This window comes from Nothoprocta perdicaria, unplaced genomic scaffold, assembly GCF_003342845.1.
Source record: "Nothoprocta perdicaria isolate Ctin4 unplaced genomic scaffold, notPer1 scaffold_40, whole genome shotgun sequence".
Classification (NCBI taxonomy): Eukaryota; Metazoa; Chordata; class Aves; order Tinamiformes; family Tinamidae; genus Nothoprocta; species Nothoprocta perdicaria.
The window spans coordinates 1,099,671-1,114,817 of NW_020455644.1; the positions used below are offsets into that span (position 1 = coordinate 1,099,671).

The 15,147-nt window shown below is 42.1% G+C and overlaps 1 protein-coding gene across 1 annotated transcript in view; it reads right to left on the reverse strand.

Moving 5' to 3' along the window:
* Positions 1 to 15,014, reverse strand: part of TOP2B (DNA topoisomerase II beta) — a 56,599-nt gene extending 41,585 nt beyond the window's left edge. Inside the window, exon 1 of the mRNA XM_026045491.1 lies at positions 14,961 to 15,014. Coding sequence (XP_025901276.1) covers positions 14,961 to 15,014 — 54 coding nt within the window. The remainder of the gene's footprint in view (positions 1 to 14,960) is intronic.
* Between the last annotated feature and the right edge of the window lie 133 nt (positions 15,015 to 15,147).

Here is a 15,147-nt window from a genome sequence, read left to right on the forward strand (position 1 = left end):
AGCCCTGTGCCACGTGCTCTAGGTGACCCTGCGTGAGCAGGGGGGTTGGACTCGATGACCTCTGAGGTCCCTTCCAACCTTCGGCATTCTRTGATTCTATGAACGYGCTACTCTGCACTCATCCTACAACTGGCAGCATCTACAGCCACACAGGGAGAGAGCCCAGGAGAGCCCAGGGCCCTGCACCATCCTTTCATCCCACACACCTGGAACCATTGCACTAATGCACCCAACCAAATTCAACCCATCCCGCAGACTGCTGCAACTGCCCAACAGCAAGGGAAGATCATGTAATTTATAAAACTGCACGTGTCTGTGATTAGCGTTGTGGTATCCCCGTCCATCTGATCTCCACACCACCATTTGATCTGGAACCACAACGTGCTCCCCYACAAAGGAACAGCAAGAAGAAAAYCAACAGGACCTTCTGAGAACAGATTCAGGCTGTTCATTCTGTTCATTAGATATATTCCAATATATGAGGAGGAAGGAGGAGTTACTACAGAAGTACTGCCAGTAATTACAATGTAAATTTAATTTCACTGGAAGCCTATAACATTCACAGAACTACTTCAATGAGTTTCACTATTTATATATATATTTAATAGCTTTCTGGCCCTACTTGTTTTATTACATTTGTATTAACCTATCAGGCTCCTGAGACAAGACCCCATATCTGGTAGGAATCATCTTCAGCTCAGACTATGAATTATTGGTTCTATAGCTCAGTTATCCCTGCTTTACTGTGTTCACTTTTTCTCAGGCGACCACCGATTACCTTTCTTGTTTCAATAAACATTAACACAGCCATGATTAGGGAAGAAAACATGGAGAGTACTTCTCAAACTTAGTGAAACTAAGAATGCAAGGAAGGGAAGGTAGCGGGGGAGGCCACCTATAAAACAGGTAGGTAGAAGTCTGCTAAGATCYGTTCAAGGGGAAGTCTTCTGTTTACAGACTCACAGAATGACTGAGGTTGGAACAGACCTCTGAAAATCATCTAAGCCAAACCCCCAACTCAARCAGGGTCACCTAGAGCACGTTGCCTAAGATCCTATCCCAAACCCAAGACAGCTTTTGAACATTTCCAAGGCTGCCGTCTCTACAGCCTCTCCAGACAGGTTGTTCCAGTACTTTTCAGCGTCACCCTCACAGTAAAGTTGCTTTTCCTCATTTCACACAGAATTTCCTGTTTTTCAGTTTGCGTCCCCTGCATCTTGTCCTATTGCTGGGCACCACTGAGAAGAGTCAGGCCCCATGCTCTTCACACTCTTCYTTAAATACATACACACATTGATAAGATCCCCCCTCAGCCTTCCCTTCTTCAGGCCAGAGAGTTCCAGCTCTCTCAGCCTCTCTTACATGAGAGAAGCTGCAGTCTCCTAAGCAGCCCTTAGCTGCCCTGCGTGGGACTCACTCCAGCAGCTTCATGTTCACTCGGATTGAGGCCTCCCTATGGCTGAGAGCGCGAGTGTGTGCGGGGCGAGAGCACCTGCCCTGACCTGCTGGCAACACTCTTCTTAGTGACCCCCAGGGCACCACCAGCCTTCTCGGCCACAAGGGCTCACAGGCAGGCTCTGSTTCACCAGGACACAAGGGTCCTCCTCCTCTGCAGAGCTGCCTTCCAGCACACCAAGCCCCAGGCTGCCCTGGTGCTTGGGGTTGTTCCTCCCTAGGTGCAGGTCCCTGCACTTCCACGTGTTGAAGTTCATGAGCTTCCCCTGTGCCCAGCTCCTCAGCCCATGGAGGTCCCAGTGTGGGCTTGCACTGGTGCATCAGCCACCCCTCACACTTGGTGAGGGAGGGTGCACTCAGCCCCTTCGCCCTGCTCCCCTGGGCGGCCACGCTAACTCCCAGCTCCAAAGAGACTTTGTGCCTCGGAGCTCCAGCCACTTCTCAGCCTCCCTCCTCGTCCCTCCCGGAGCCTGGACATCCTGAGCTTGCCACCKCTCTGCAGCCAAGTTACCGAGCAGCCGCGGCCACTGCGCTCCCCTGCTCTCCCCAGCCAGGTCTCCTTCMGCCTACACCCCTGCACCTCAGGAGGCTTTTGCTGACACGCAGAGAGGGGAGATGGCTTCAGCTCAGCTACATTAAGGACCTTCTTTTGTCCAGCTTCTACATGAAGACCTCTGCCTTTCATAACAGAGCTAGTTAAAACATAGTTTTATGTATGACTGAACAGCAAAAAAAAAAAAAAAAACACCCCCACACAAACATCAGCATATATTTTTTCTTCACAGATGGAGATCATTACAAAAATAAACAAAGCACACTCCCCACCCACAAAGGAAAGGTAGTTTCACAGACCTTTAATTCTACAGTTTACTAATACAACAAAAATATCTTACTCCTACACTATTTAAACACTATGTTACAGTCTCTGAGAGCAGTAAGGACAGAGTGCAGGTGTCCACTGTATGCAAAAGATATCCATAAGTATTCAGAATTTATTTACTATTACGTACTACTGAAATACAGCAGGTAAACAAAGGACAAAATGTAATCAATTACATACAACAGCTATGCAAGGATGGAAGTACCATAAGCTTGAAGCACTGCAAATTCCCAGGGCTGTTGGGCTGTGCTAYGCTCTGAAACAGAAGATCTTGTGTCTCCATCTTGATGGATCATTCCTGGAGTTCAGGATTCATTTTGGATTTCCTTAATGTCACCACGCTTTGATCACCAGACCATGATACTGATCTATGGACACAAATACTCACAACGCTCTTCCCCTTACGCCTTCCTCTTAAAAGAAAACAAACAACCCTCCCACAAGCGCTACACTGCAATCTTGATGGTGCTGTTAAAGTGAGGCTTTTTCTGTATATTCTGAAATTGTCCCAAGTCTTTTGTATTCTCTCCTGTATAGAAGATTGTCGTATTACTGGAGTTCTAATCACACTTCTCTAAATGGCAACAGCTGTTGTTTCATGACAAAACCTCTAAAGAGAATTAATCTTCTAAAGAGAATTAAGTCTTCTGCTTCACAATAAATCACTTTTAAAAAGTGTCACCCAATTTCCAGTCTTACTGTTTCAGCTGAAAACTTAATATGGCCACTTTACCATGTTCTTAGTCATGGTATTTGACTTTCCAAACACTCCTGTGATGCATACGAAATTTTGCAGATTCTTGATAGTCTTTGAACCAGCCTCCAGGTTGATGGCAAATAAATCACTGAAGTATGTGGATCAAAGGCACTATCTCCAAATACATTTAGTCAACAAGATGACCATCCTCGAGCAGTTCAGAAGCTGTAGCACTGTGCACTGTGGATCTGTCATTACAGCCCCGCAGCTGCTCTTCATATGACGACTTCAAATGTCGCCAACACATTAGACTCTTCCCAACACAGTGCAGTGGTCACACTAAGGGAAAGCTTTTGATGCTGCATCAATAGCCCCTGGTACTCAGTTTATTACATCAAAAACAAGTGTACATTATTATCAGCGTCTTTTTATCATAGTGACTGTTTTCTCCAACATGATTTTTTGCAAGTTTTGTTCTCCAACACACACATCCATACGTGTAAAACCGTTCCCTTTCAATCTGCCCAGCACAGACTAGCTTTGCTTGAGAAACAGAAAAGGAGCATTATAGACTTAACTGATTACAGTTTCAGTTTGTGAGGTCCCCCCGCCCGCTACAAATTTATCTAGCAGTGCTTCCAGGCTCTGGTCATTCTTTCCTGCCATCTTTTCAGAGTCAGAACCCAGTCAGCCTTTGAACTATTCAGCAGTAGAACATTCACTATCTACTTTGAACCTCAGAATTCACATACTTAAGTTTTGGTAGCATCTTCCTATACATCTTGCAACTTTTTTCTTCTTACCTTCTTCTTCTTACTTTCTTCCTCCCTTTGAAATTTCTGCATGCAACAGAACATGCATGAGACCTGCATGTAGGCACAGATTTGTATTGCCTTACTAGGGTGAAACAAGTGGGTCACGTGGCCTTTCTTTATGTTTTGAGATCACGTTGAGTCACCACGCTGAGTTTGGCTGCTTGTGCTGCAATAGCTGCTCTTCAGGTTACCTCAAACAACATGTTTGAACTGGTCGGTTCTGCAGCCGCAAAGAAAAGCTATTCCTACACTCAGCTTCTAAATAGAGGAAAATAACCTGTTTCCAGAACAAAGGTGGGCATAGTTTTGTTATCAGTTTTGACATTGCCATAACTGGGTTACATCTCTTTAGTGTCATGCTTTACTTTTAGGCAGAATTTTCTTCGCGCAATTGAAGGCCACACTGATGAAAAACACAAAAAGTTGAAAAATCCTAGAAAAAATATATTATTTTTTCCCCCAATTTATATTGGCTTATTCCTGTATCAGCCCATTTTTCCACACTCTGTAAGATGACAAAAAAAGGCAAGCCTGCCTCTGCCTAGTCATTCTTTATTTTTCATTTAAAGTACAGGATGACCTGAAGTTGAGGGGGAGCAGCTGATGCGGGTTTTGCCTTTCCGCTGTGTGTCCTAATGACTGTGCTCAGGGAATAGGAAACAAAACAAAACACAAAGAGTGAAATGAGACTGTGACCCTGAACGACCTGAAGTAGAAGAAAAAGCAGGGCTAGAACTAGACTATTATTTCTACTGCACTAGCCAGAGAGGTTCCTTTAACATATTATATTTGATGGAGAGAACACATCACTCCCCAGCAAAAACATCTGGCTTCCGTGCCCACGACACAATCTTCCACACAGCTTTTTGCCTCTTCAGCATAAGCTGCTTTGTTTTCTAATAAGCCCCAATGTTTCAAATACATCTCCCCTTTTTCTGCTACAGGACAAAAAAGGGCACCTGCCTTCCACTAGAAGACATTTAGAGATGAGCACAGAGGACATGTAATGTGTGACCAACAGGACTGCCTGAACCTCCACAACTGCTACAGGCAGGTAGATGGTGCTCTTGAAAGGCAAATGCAGACCTGGGACGTAAGAACTTAGAAATGCACATGGCAGTGTCCCACGTCCCCTTAAATAAAAGGTAGGATGAGCACAGTTATTGTGATAGGACAATAAATCGTTAATGTAATTAAGCTGCAAAGCCTAGAGAGGTTAATTAAGTACAGGAACCTAAGGATGAAGTAGATCTTACTGTTCAAAAAAAAAAAAAAAAAACTAGCTCTTCTGAAAGAGCTAAGATATACCTCAAAACAAAAGGTTGTAAGAGTAGTATGAAAATCAGTGTGTAAGTTTTTATCAGCAAGATACACTTGACTGCAGCCCCGCATTAAAAGTTAGATCCTACAGACTTGCCCTTGCCTTGAAAAAACACAATAATGACTAAAACTGTTACCTGAACAATTTGCAATTTTGCTCAAGAAAATCCTGACCGAGAATACACCTCCTACCATGAAAATAAAACTGGAGGAGGTTTTAAAAAGACACCACTCTCCTACTGTGCTTAACAAATGGTTTGGCTCTCCTGCCAAGCCAAAAACACAGAGAAGTAACAGCTCTCTGTTACCACAGCAAGTTTGCATAGATCACTGCATACCATTAGTGATATGAACTGAATCTCTTTATTGAAGCCTCCATGAAACATTTGAAGTGAGACAAATACCATTTCTGTGCAAATAAGTATGTTCACTGTAACTAGTTCTATCCAGAAAATTACATATATTAAATATTTTTTTAAAATACATATGTGCTGCTAGGGGGATGAACCTTTTAAGAGGAAGAAAGAAAAAAAAGCCAATAGGCTATACTAGTTTTAATAAAGGCACTAAGAGTTAACCTTAACCCTTCAGGGATTCTGTGGTTATTCAAATTATTGAAAATGGAATTAGGATACAAGTAATGGTTAATTCACATTTTGTTTCCTATTAATAGGCTTTTCTTTTTTAAAATCTTTTTGAGTTAAAATTATTAAACCTATGCTAAAATAACCTTCAAAGAATTGCTGCTTAAACAAAAAACAAAAACAACAACAACAAAAAAGAGGCAATTAAAAAATCCTACAGGTTTTGGATACTACCTTGTATCTGACCTGAAAATACATACCTATGTTCTTCCAACCTCTTCTACATGTAGCGTTTTTAACCATTTATTCTTGGCTTTTAAAGATAGTTTAACCAAGTAACCCACAGATAATTGATAATTAGAATTTCCCACCAAAATCATTTTAATGATTCTTGTCATTGAAGCATTCATTATCAGGTTCAAGGTCTCAGGTTGCAATTCTCCCGCTTTTAGATAGTAAAATGCAATGCTTATGATTTTGCAAATGTACAGGTAACAAAATCAACTATTTTACGTAGAAATGGACACCAGGCACCCAACTGGATGCCAGTAGAAGCCTGAGAAGAGCTTCAGAGCCACGGGACTTCAGTGGACTCGGCCTACGCACATTAACTCTTCATGACCACATGGGCCCTGTTCCACTTATCCCTGCCATACAGCCACAACAACAACAACAAAATAGTTCTGAATGGATTTTTATTGGGCAACTGTTCAGACTAAGATTTAGGCCAATAACCTTTAAAGACTATTCTCTTCTGAAGACTATTCTGTTCTGAACACTTTTCCTGGTCCACATTTCCTCTTGCTAGAAATCTGAGTTTAAGTTGCACAATTTTAAACGAAGTAACAAGTTTAAAGACTGACAATGTTGCTTACACATTTCCAGAGCAGACTATAGCTCGTACATCTCAGTATAAAGAAAATCCCAATGTTAACATGCACATGACATACGGTACAAGCAGTTACCAGGACAGCCAGTCCTTACTCTCCTGGTCACACTTCCCACAGAGCTTCAGCGCTCACAGACCAGCAATGAGATAATTCTGTTATTTCCAGTATTATTCTAGGCACTTTGGAATAGCCCCTTTTCCCATCACCTTTACAGCTACACTGCGCACAAGCGTATATTCCCACATATTCCTATAAGAGGAATAGGTCCTAGATTTCCTTGCACTTGCCACAAAAATCCTACATGATTGCAGCATGTCCAGAGAGAAGGGCTGGCAATGCGGAGGTCACAAACAACTTACTGAACGCAACGTGAAGGCGGTTGGCAGGCGTATGGAAAAGGGCTAAGACAACCCCCTAAGTCATGTCACGCTTTAGGACCTTCTTTCCCTAACACTGCTCGACATGATCAACCTGTGCAGCAAGACACACTGAAGTGCACCATACAGCTGAACTACCGCCAAGCCCATTCTAAATGTTTTACTGTTTACTTTTGTCATGCATTTTTCCCCTGTGATAAAGTTCTCATCTGGGTATCTCTGTACCACAAGGCTTGGGTGAGCCTCACAACATCAAACTGGGAGGTTGTAGCTGCTCAACTAATTCTGAAGTAATGGAATTTCTGGTACAAATTACCAGCGTTCTTGGGTGTCTGAGAAAGTATTCTTGTACTCTTCAGGATATTGACATTTCCCAATTGCAGAGATTATTTTAAAAGGAAAAGATAGAGGACAGATCTGACCCTCAGGCTGAACAGCTTTCAAAGATTTCATACATTAGTTGCACTCCTACAGCAGCATCCTGATCTAACCCCCCTAGAGAGTTCACTGCACAGAACGTGCTGCCACTTCCCAAAGATCAACACTGTGCTTGAATAATCTGATCCTTCCATCTTTTTCCTTCTAGGTCTTATGTGCTTTAGAGTCGAGCTGAACGCATATTCCACAGCAAGATCTTTTCTACTCTGCTGAACTATTTTCAGGTTAATAAGCTAGCTGAAGAAAAAGCTTTGGGCTTTCCAAAAATTTCAAAAATACTGAAAGCTTGCATGCTGAAAAAGAACACAGGTTAGTTTTTCAGCTCCTATTGACTGGCATAGTAACACCAAATGGAATGGGAGTCAAGTTGAGATATATGAGAAGATCCATCATCCTCACTGCACACAAACACAAGCAGCAATACATACAAAAAGCCAGAGGACCCTTTCAAGGGAATTGTACTGTCCACCAACAGCAGGAATCTCACTCTGCCTTTTTCCAATCTCCCTCTTCAGTCACTCATCCTCCCACAACATATTCCTATGGAAGTTACTACAAAACACATTTCAAGATTGCTAAGAATTTTGACAGTTGAAGACCATCAAAATTCTGCGCTTTAATCTGCAATTTAGGAATTTCATCTTGGCTGGCAGAATTATGCACCTTCCATAAGAGTCACAACATAAAAGGCTAACATAAAATAATCTTGAATATATTTTGAATATGCTTAGTTTCAAATGTTCAGTATTTCTGTTATCTGACAATGGATGTTCATCACTCAACCAGCAAAGAAACATCTACATGAGTTATTCTAAAAGATTTAACTAGTACCAAGAAGAACTCACTAAAAAGGAACAACTCCATGCTTGCCTTCTCATAAATATCTGGCTACCTGTCTCACCTGTCCAGGAACCCCAGGGAGGGAACTTTTCCCACCTGGATTTTGCATGGTCTTATACAGTGCCCTATTCGTGAGTTTAGGAGGAATCCCCCCCCTAGGTCTGCCTGATGATAAGAAAAGGGTAACCATCTACCTTCTTGCAGCAAGTTTTATTTTACTCCAAGACTATGGCCTAGTATGTCAAATATTGCACTAAGATACTGCAGTGCAATGGTGGTGAAAAGACTTTAAGCCAGTGCCACCAGTTTAGGCATCACGGAAAGCACTTTTTCTGTGCACACAGGCAAAACCCTGCACAGCCGCAAGCACTGGGATGTTTGACACAAGCTCCCCTCCAACTACATCAGCTGGTCTAACAAAAAGTGGTTATTTTGTCCCCACACACCTTGTCGTGCCTATTTCTATGCATGTTCATTGGTACACAAATAGGGGAACGGATGTAAAATGGATTGTTCATTCATATCTTTCCCCAACTGCCTGAATGCCTGGCTGGCAATGTGTGAAGCCTACATACCAGCAGTTCATCACAGGGGAAGATGCTCTGTTTGAAGATGGGGCTGGATCCCTAATTATGTTTTGGATCAGAAAACTTCCACTTATTTTTGAAGTTATTTGAAACATTTTATGTGTCTTAGTATTCAATTCAAAATTTAAGTTTTCTAAAATATACATTAAAGTACATTATTCCAAAATACTTTGGCTTCACTTCTTTGTACTTGAAAATGAACCATTAATTATCCAAGCACAGGAGTAGGCTCCTTTGCATCCATGTTTAGAGCACGATCATTTCTCCCTTCCTCAGTCTGCTTATGAAAGCTTTCGCACCATCCATACAGAGCAGAATATTTTTCTTTTTGGGCAACTTGCAAAAACTTTATTAAGGAACGCATGCTGAGGAAATTTAAGATTTCCAAGTATCTTTTTCATTTCCAGATCCTCCCTCTTTCTCCTTTACAATGATTTTTCATTTCCTATGTAAATTCTACCAGAGAAATCTTAAAACAGAGAGAAGTATCATTTCAGGAGCTTACAACTTCCTCCACTGAAATTTTAAACAAAGTGACAATTACTTACAACAGTGACAGAATTCAGAAAATGGAATGAAAATGACAGAGGATTCCCCAAACTCTTCAGAAGAGCAACAACAAAACCAACCATTTCAATGCTGTAAAAAACATTTCCAGGAATTATTCATACCCACAAGTTACAAATGGCGATTGCTGCTTTTAATTACAAAAATGTATTTGAACATGCATATAGACAGAAAAGATCTACATACATGGCAAAAATCCACTGCTCAAAAACAGCTAAGTCTATGAACACAGGACATCAAAACTAAATGATTCTTTTTTCCCCCCAGACCTAAGCTACCTATCTTGGACTACTTGAATTTTTTTGCAATATTGCTTCCCTGCTCAAAGTAATTTCCTAGTTTATCTTTAATACAGAACAGTTAGCATGGAAATCATACGTGCACACAAATCCAGACGGATTCAAAAAGGGCCCGTGCATGAATATACCCTCCCAAACCTAAAAAAGACGTATGTTCTTTCCCAGAGCTCACTACAATTTAGTTCCCACTTCTATGCAATGAGGACTATGGAAATCTTCCCCTGGCTTCAGCATTTTTTCACCTAAATTACCATAAATTTTCTTCCAGATCAGAGTGCCCACAATGAGGCTTCACATTATTACACTGCAAGCCTGGCTCGGCTGCAGTGACAAAGAACTAGCCCCGTGTCCCTTCAATCACCCAGCCCCTGCCTTGTGTCATTTTTGTTACTTCTCTCATTCTACATTATTCAACCCTCTAATATGCACAAAACTAGACCAAATCAGAAAAGTCTTTCAGTGTTTTGTGGAACGGAAGATAGAGGATGTGTGACAACTTCCTTTCTGGTAGGCAAGCTGTAAGATGAAATGCATCCCTCTTCAGAGCAACAGTGTCCAACCGGCAAAATCGCACCACACATGCTTTCCTATCAGGACAGGACACGCAGGAGGGTTAAGGCATCTTTGCAATGCAACCTCCTTACTCATCAAGCAGAACAGAAACAAAATTTCTACAGGCAGAAGGGAATGCAGCTTCCTTTCAATTTTTGAGAGGTTATGCAGATCCCAAAATTATAACCTGCATTATCTGCAATGAAAGCAAATAACAGTACACTTGAACATTTATGTCACATCAGACCTTCCTTTGCACAGCACAGTACAAATAATAATTAAAAAAAAAATCACTCTTTCTCTTGTCCAACACAATAACAAAAGGAAAAAAAATGGTTCTTACAAAGAGTCAGGCAGAAACACTGGAAAAAATCTGAAGAGCAACATTCAACTGCCCTATTTCCCCTGTAGACACCACAGTATATTAAAGGAAGGATAAGAAAGTAACTAATAGTATATGCTCTTCACAATTTGTCTTATAGACCTATCTTCAGCTAAGAGAGGAACAGCTGGAGGTCCGATCCAGACAGAAAGAGAGAGAACAAAAAGATAATTCTGAGCTTTAACCTGGGACCACGTAGCCAAGGGAAGTCTTGACAATTCCAGAGTAGGAGTTTCAGTCACAAACTCTGCCTTTTGATTAAGTAGAGAAGATCCATGTGTACTTGGTTGTAAGAGGACTACGACAGGATGCTAACCAGACTGAACTCTTCCAGTCTGTATGACTAGAACCATATCTAGTCATACCTCACAGAACAGCTGGGGTTAGAAGTGACCTCAGGAAGAATCTACCTGTTCAATCCACTGTTCAAGGAGAGTTGACCACACCACACTGCTCTGTTACCTGCTCATCTCCAACATTCTGTTACCCTTACAGGAAAGGGATTTTTTTCTTATGTTTGGACACAAATTCAGTTTGTGTCCTCTAACAGTCAACTGGGCACCACCAAGAAAGTTGAGCTGCATCTTTAAACTTACCCATGAGATATTTACATACACTGCTAACATTTCTTCCCCTTCTCCACTCCCCCAGGCCCTCTCCTCCTCAGGATGAGCAGCCCTAGCTCTCAGCCTGTCTTCATGTAAGGGATGCTCCCATCCTTTAACCACCTTGGGAGCCCTTCACCTGCCTCCCTGCAGTTACTCCATATCATAAGCAATAACACACTCTAACTTACAGACACCCAGTCATACCCTGATACTCCTCCTCCAAGCACTACGTACACAAGAAATAATAATAATTAAAAAAAGATAATGCATGATTTATTTCCACATTAAGCTCACATTTCCTAGATCTGAGGCCTAACCATTTCACTCAAGTACTACAGAACAGCAATCACGTTGAGAATCTTCAGCTATTTTCAGGAGTTTCAGCTTTCATTTACAAAACATATGTAGCTTTTCAGGTTGAGCAGAAAACCTTGAAAGCACAACCACAAATAATGCTGGGGCACGTGTTCTTGCTGTTTGCAAACATTCTTCCATAGCTTCATGGGCATTACCACTGCTTTAAGAGTAAACACCCTTCACAGCATTGCTTCAAATGTATAAACTTCACTTTCACTACACTGTGCTTATATATATATATGTATAAAATACATATAAATATAAAAAAGTGCACACACAATTACTGTATTATTATGACAGCTTGTTTTCCGTAGTTCCTAAACAATTAAAAAGCTGAAAGGTAAGAATGTCTTTTGTTCAAAATAAGTTTTCTTTTTCCTAGCATTAGAAACTGTCATTATGCTTCTCTAGTACGCAGCTTCCCAAATTTCCAAAGTACGGGCTCATAACTAACTCCTAATATAGCTAAAAATATTTGTAGGTTATCTGTGGAAAGCAGAAAAACAATCATTCTTTCTGTCAAGACTCCCATCTTTTACTAACTACTACAAAATTACTGAAGCAGTGGAGACTGAGCTTTGACTCAAAAGAGTTAAGTCAGGCAGGGGAAGAAAAAAAGAAAACCTCTGCAAGCTCCACATTTTGTAAATTAGTTCATCCTGACTCATTTGCAGTTACACTATGATATGATCTTCCTAATAAACACTTTAAAATATTTATTCTCTCATGCTTCCCAGTCAACTGATAGTTATCCCTTCTTATCAGCTAACCTTTGCTAGCTCTGTTACACTAGAAAGCCTGAAAGAGTATCATAGTCCCATAAAAGTTAACTGAAAACACAGATAATTTGCTATTTCTGTAAGCATTCAATTAATATCTTGCTTCTAGAAGTAAAAGTAGGTATACTGGGATGCACACATGACTTTCTCAGCATGAAATTCACTTTGGCATAAGCCTTGTGTATCATGGAACACCTTTCCTCCTTTAAAACTGTAAATAATTCTTTCCTATTTAGCGGAAGTTAGCAATAAGAATGCTATTTAAAGTCATATCCAAAGTTAAACGATACAGGCTCTTTAGTAAGAGGTGAGCACCAGAATACATCTATAAAATTTGAAAAATGCGGTAGTTTAGGACATTAATACCACAGCAATCTTTAAACTTTTCCTCATCTTTCAAACTAGACTTATTTCCGTTACCTTAGTTCTGTTCAACTATCTAACCCATATCATAAAAAAAAAAAAAAAAAGGGGGGGAAAAACATCATCCCAAATGGCCCATCAAATCATCCATTATTTTTTCACACTATTGAGAAGTCTAAGAAAATAAAAAACAAAAAAATAAAGATCGTTTCAAAACAAGTTTGTAACCAAAGATCAAGTACTTATGTATCCAACAGGCAGAGGGCAAGCAGAATAAAACCAGAAAGCTGAAACCATCACTGTCACTGGCTGTACACTTCTCTCATCCCTAAGGCCAGTGTAACAGATCTACTCATGAACCATCATCTAGACCAACAGTCTTTTGAGCCCAGTTCACTGAACTAATTTCTAGCCGCTTACCCAATCCATTTTAGCATCGCCCTTCTCCACGCCACTGAGCTACAGCTGCCACTGAACAACTGTGTGTTCAGAACTGCCCGGCATCGTCAGCATTTAAGACAAACACGTCCCAAAACATCATCTGAACACGGTAAAAAATCAAGTTTTAACTAAATTCCAGTTGTTTCTCTACAAGCACTCTGAAATGACAAAAATACATCAATCTTTTCTGCTTTTATAGAATGAAGACTTAGACTGCTTCCAGTTGTAGGAAACTGTTGACTCACCACACTTTCATTCCCACTACATTCAAGAACAAGTTTCATTAAAAGTGCCTACTCAAGGATTTTCATACCTCATTCTGCAGTTTCCTATACGAGCTGTAAAGCTTTCAATTATTGAGTCCAACCTAGCCTGTAAAAACCTTAATTCTGAAGAGCTATTCAAAGACCATGACTCTTGTTGATAGAGATCACAGAGCACTGCAGAGAGGAAAGGACAATTATTTTAGCTCCTCTCTATACACTGTTTCCATACCTAAGCTGTCTAATTTCAAGCAGCACACTCTAACTTTCTCACTTTTAGATACCTGTTCAAGCATCCAGCTCCTTTTAATGAAAAGGAGATTTAGTAACATAGAATGCAATAATTATTACAGCTATAATAAAAGGTCACCATCAAAATATACAGCATTTATTCACCTCAATAACGGTAATCACAACCCTTTGGAGCAACTCAAAAATGGAAAAAGCCACAACTGAAGAAGTCCACCATTATGCTCTCTAATGGGACTTTATTGAAGTTCCCAACTCCCTAAAGCACAYGCATGGGATTAAAGATGCAGCTACCTCACCCTCCTCCAAGATGCTCCCACTTTGCTGCTTAACCATGTTAAAGAAGTCACCCTACCCTGAACTGTATCTGGTGCAGGAGAGAGAAGWAATTTATTGGTTGATCCAGCTCTCTTCAGCTGATCTCTGCTGCTCACTCCTGGGGTCATCCCCAAACTGGAGAGCATCCACTATTACTGCAGATGAGGACAGCATCCCTCAACAACACTCACCCAGGCTAATACTCTCCAGGGACTTTAAAACCCCTCRAAGTGACTCACCAGCTCTGGATCAGTTACCACTTTCACGCATTCCTACCTAACCACTTCTGACCAACCCGTGAAAAGCAGCAAGAAACTTCTCAAACACAGCACAGAGGCCAAACTTTTGGGAGCTAATGAAGTTATCCCATAAACACCTCTGGAAGACTCCTCACCACCCACCTCAAAATTCAGGAGCCTCAGCTTTTGTCTCTTGAGGCAGCTGGCACCAACACATAACCCGTGCGGTAACAGCAAAGTCCTAGCCTTGCCCCAGCCCGGAGCAGCAGCAGCAGTTACAACACCCGTGGGGTGACAGAGGCCCCACACCTCGCTCTGCAGGGCAGCCCCTCACCGCAACACCCCGAGCGGGCAGGAGGCTCCGGCCCTGGACGCGTTTAGGCCCCTTCCCAGCACACGCTCCCACGGAGCCCCCTTTACASGGCCCGGAGCCCCCCGGGCCGCAGSCTCCCCCCCAGCCCGGGCCCTTCCTCTGAGGGGCCCCGCGGAGCTGCCCCCTCTCACCCGCCGCCTTCCTCCTCCCGCTTAAACCAATCCCGCACTCTTTCCACACGCACCAGGAACACGGGGAAATTCGGAACAATATGAAAAAAAAAATACAAAGAGAGAAAAATATAATAAGGAAAGAAGAAAGGCACAACTCCCACACACACAACTTACCACCCAAGTGAGTCCCCCGCTGCCGCCGCCGCCGCCTCCTCCGGACTTGGCCATTTTGTGCCCGTGTCTGGCGGCTCGAGGCGAGGCCGCGCAGAGCCGCGCAGCGGGAGCGCGCAACGCCCACGCCGGCCGCACGCACGCTCCCCGCGCCCGCTAGTTCATGCCGGGCGGCGGAGCGGGGCCGGGC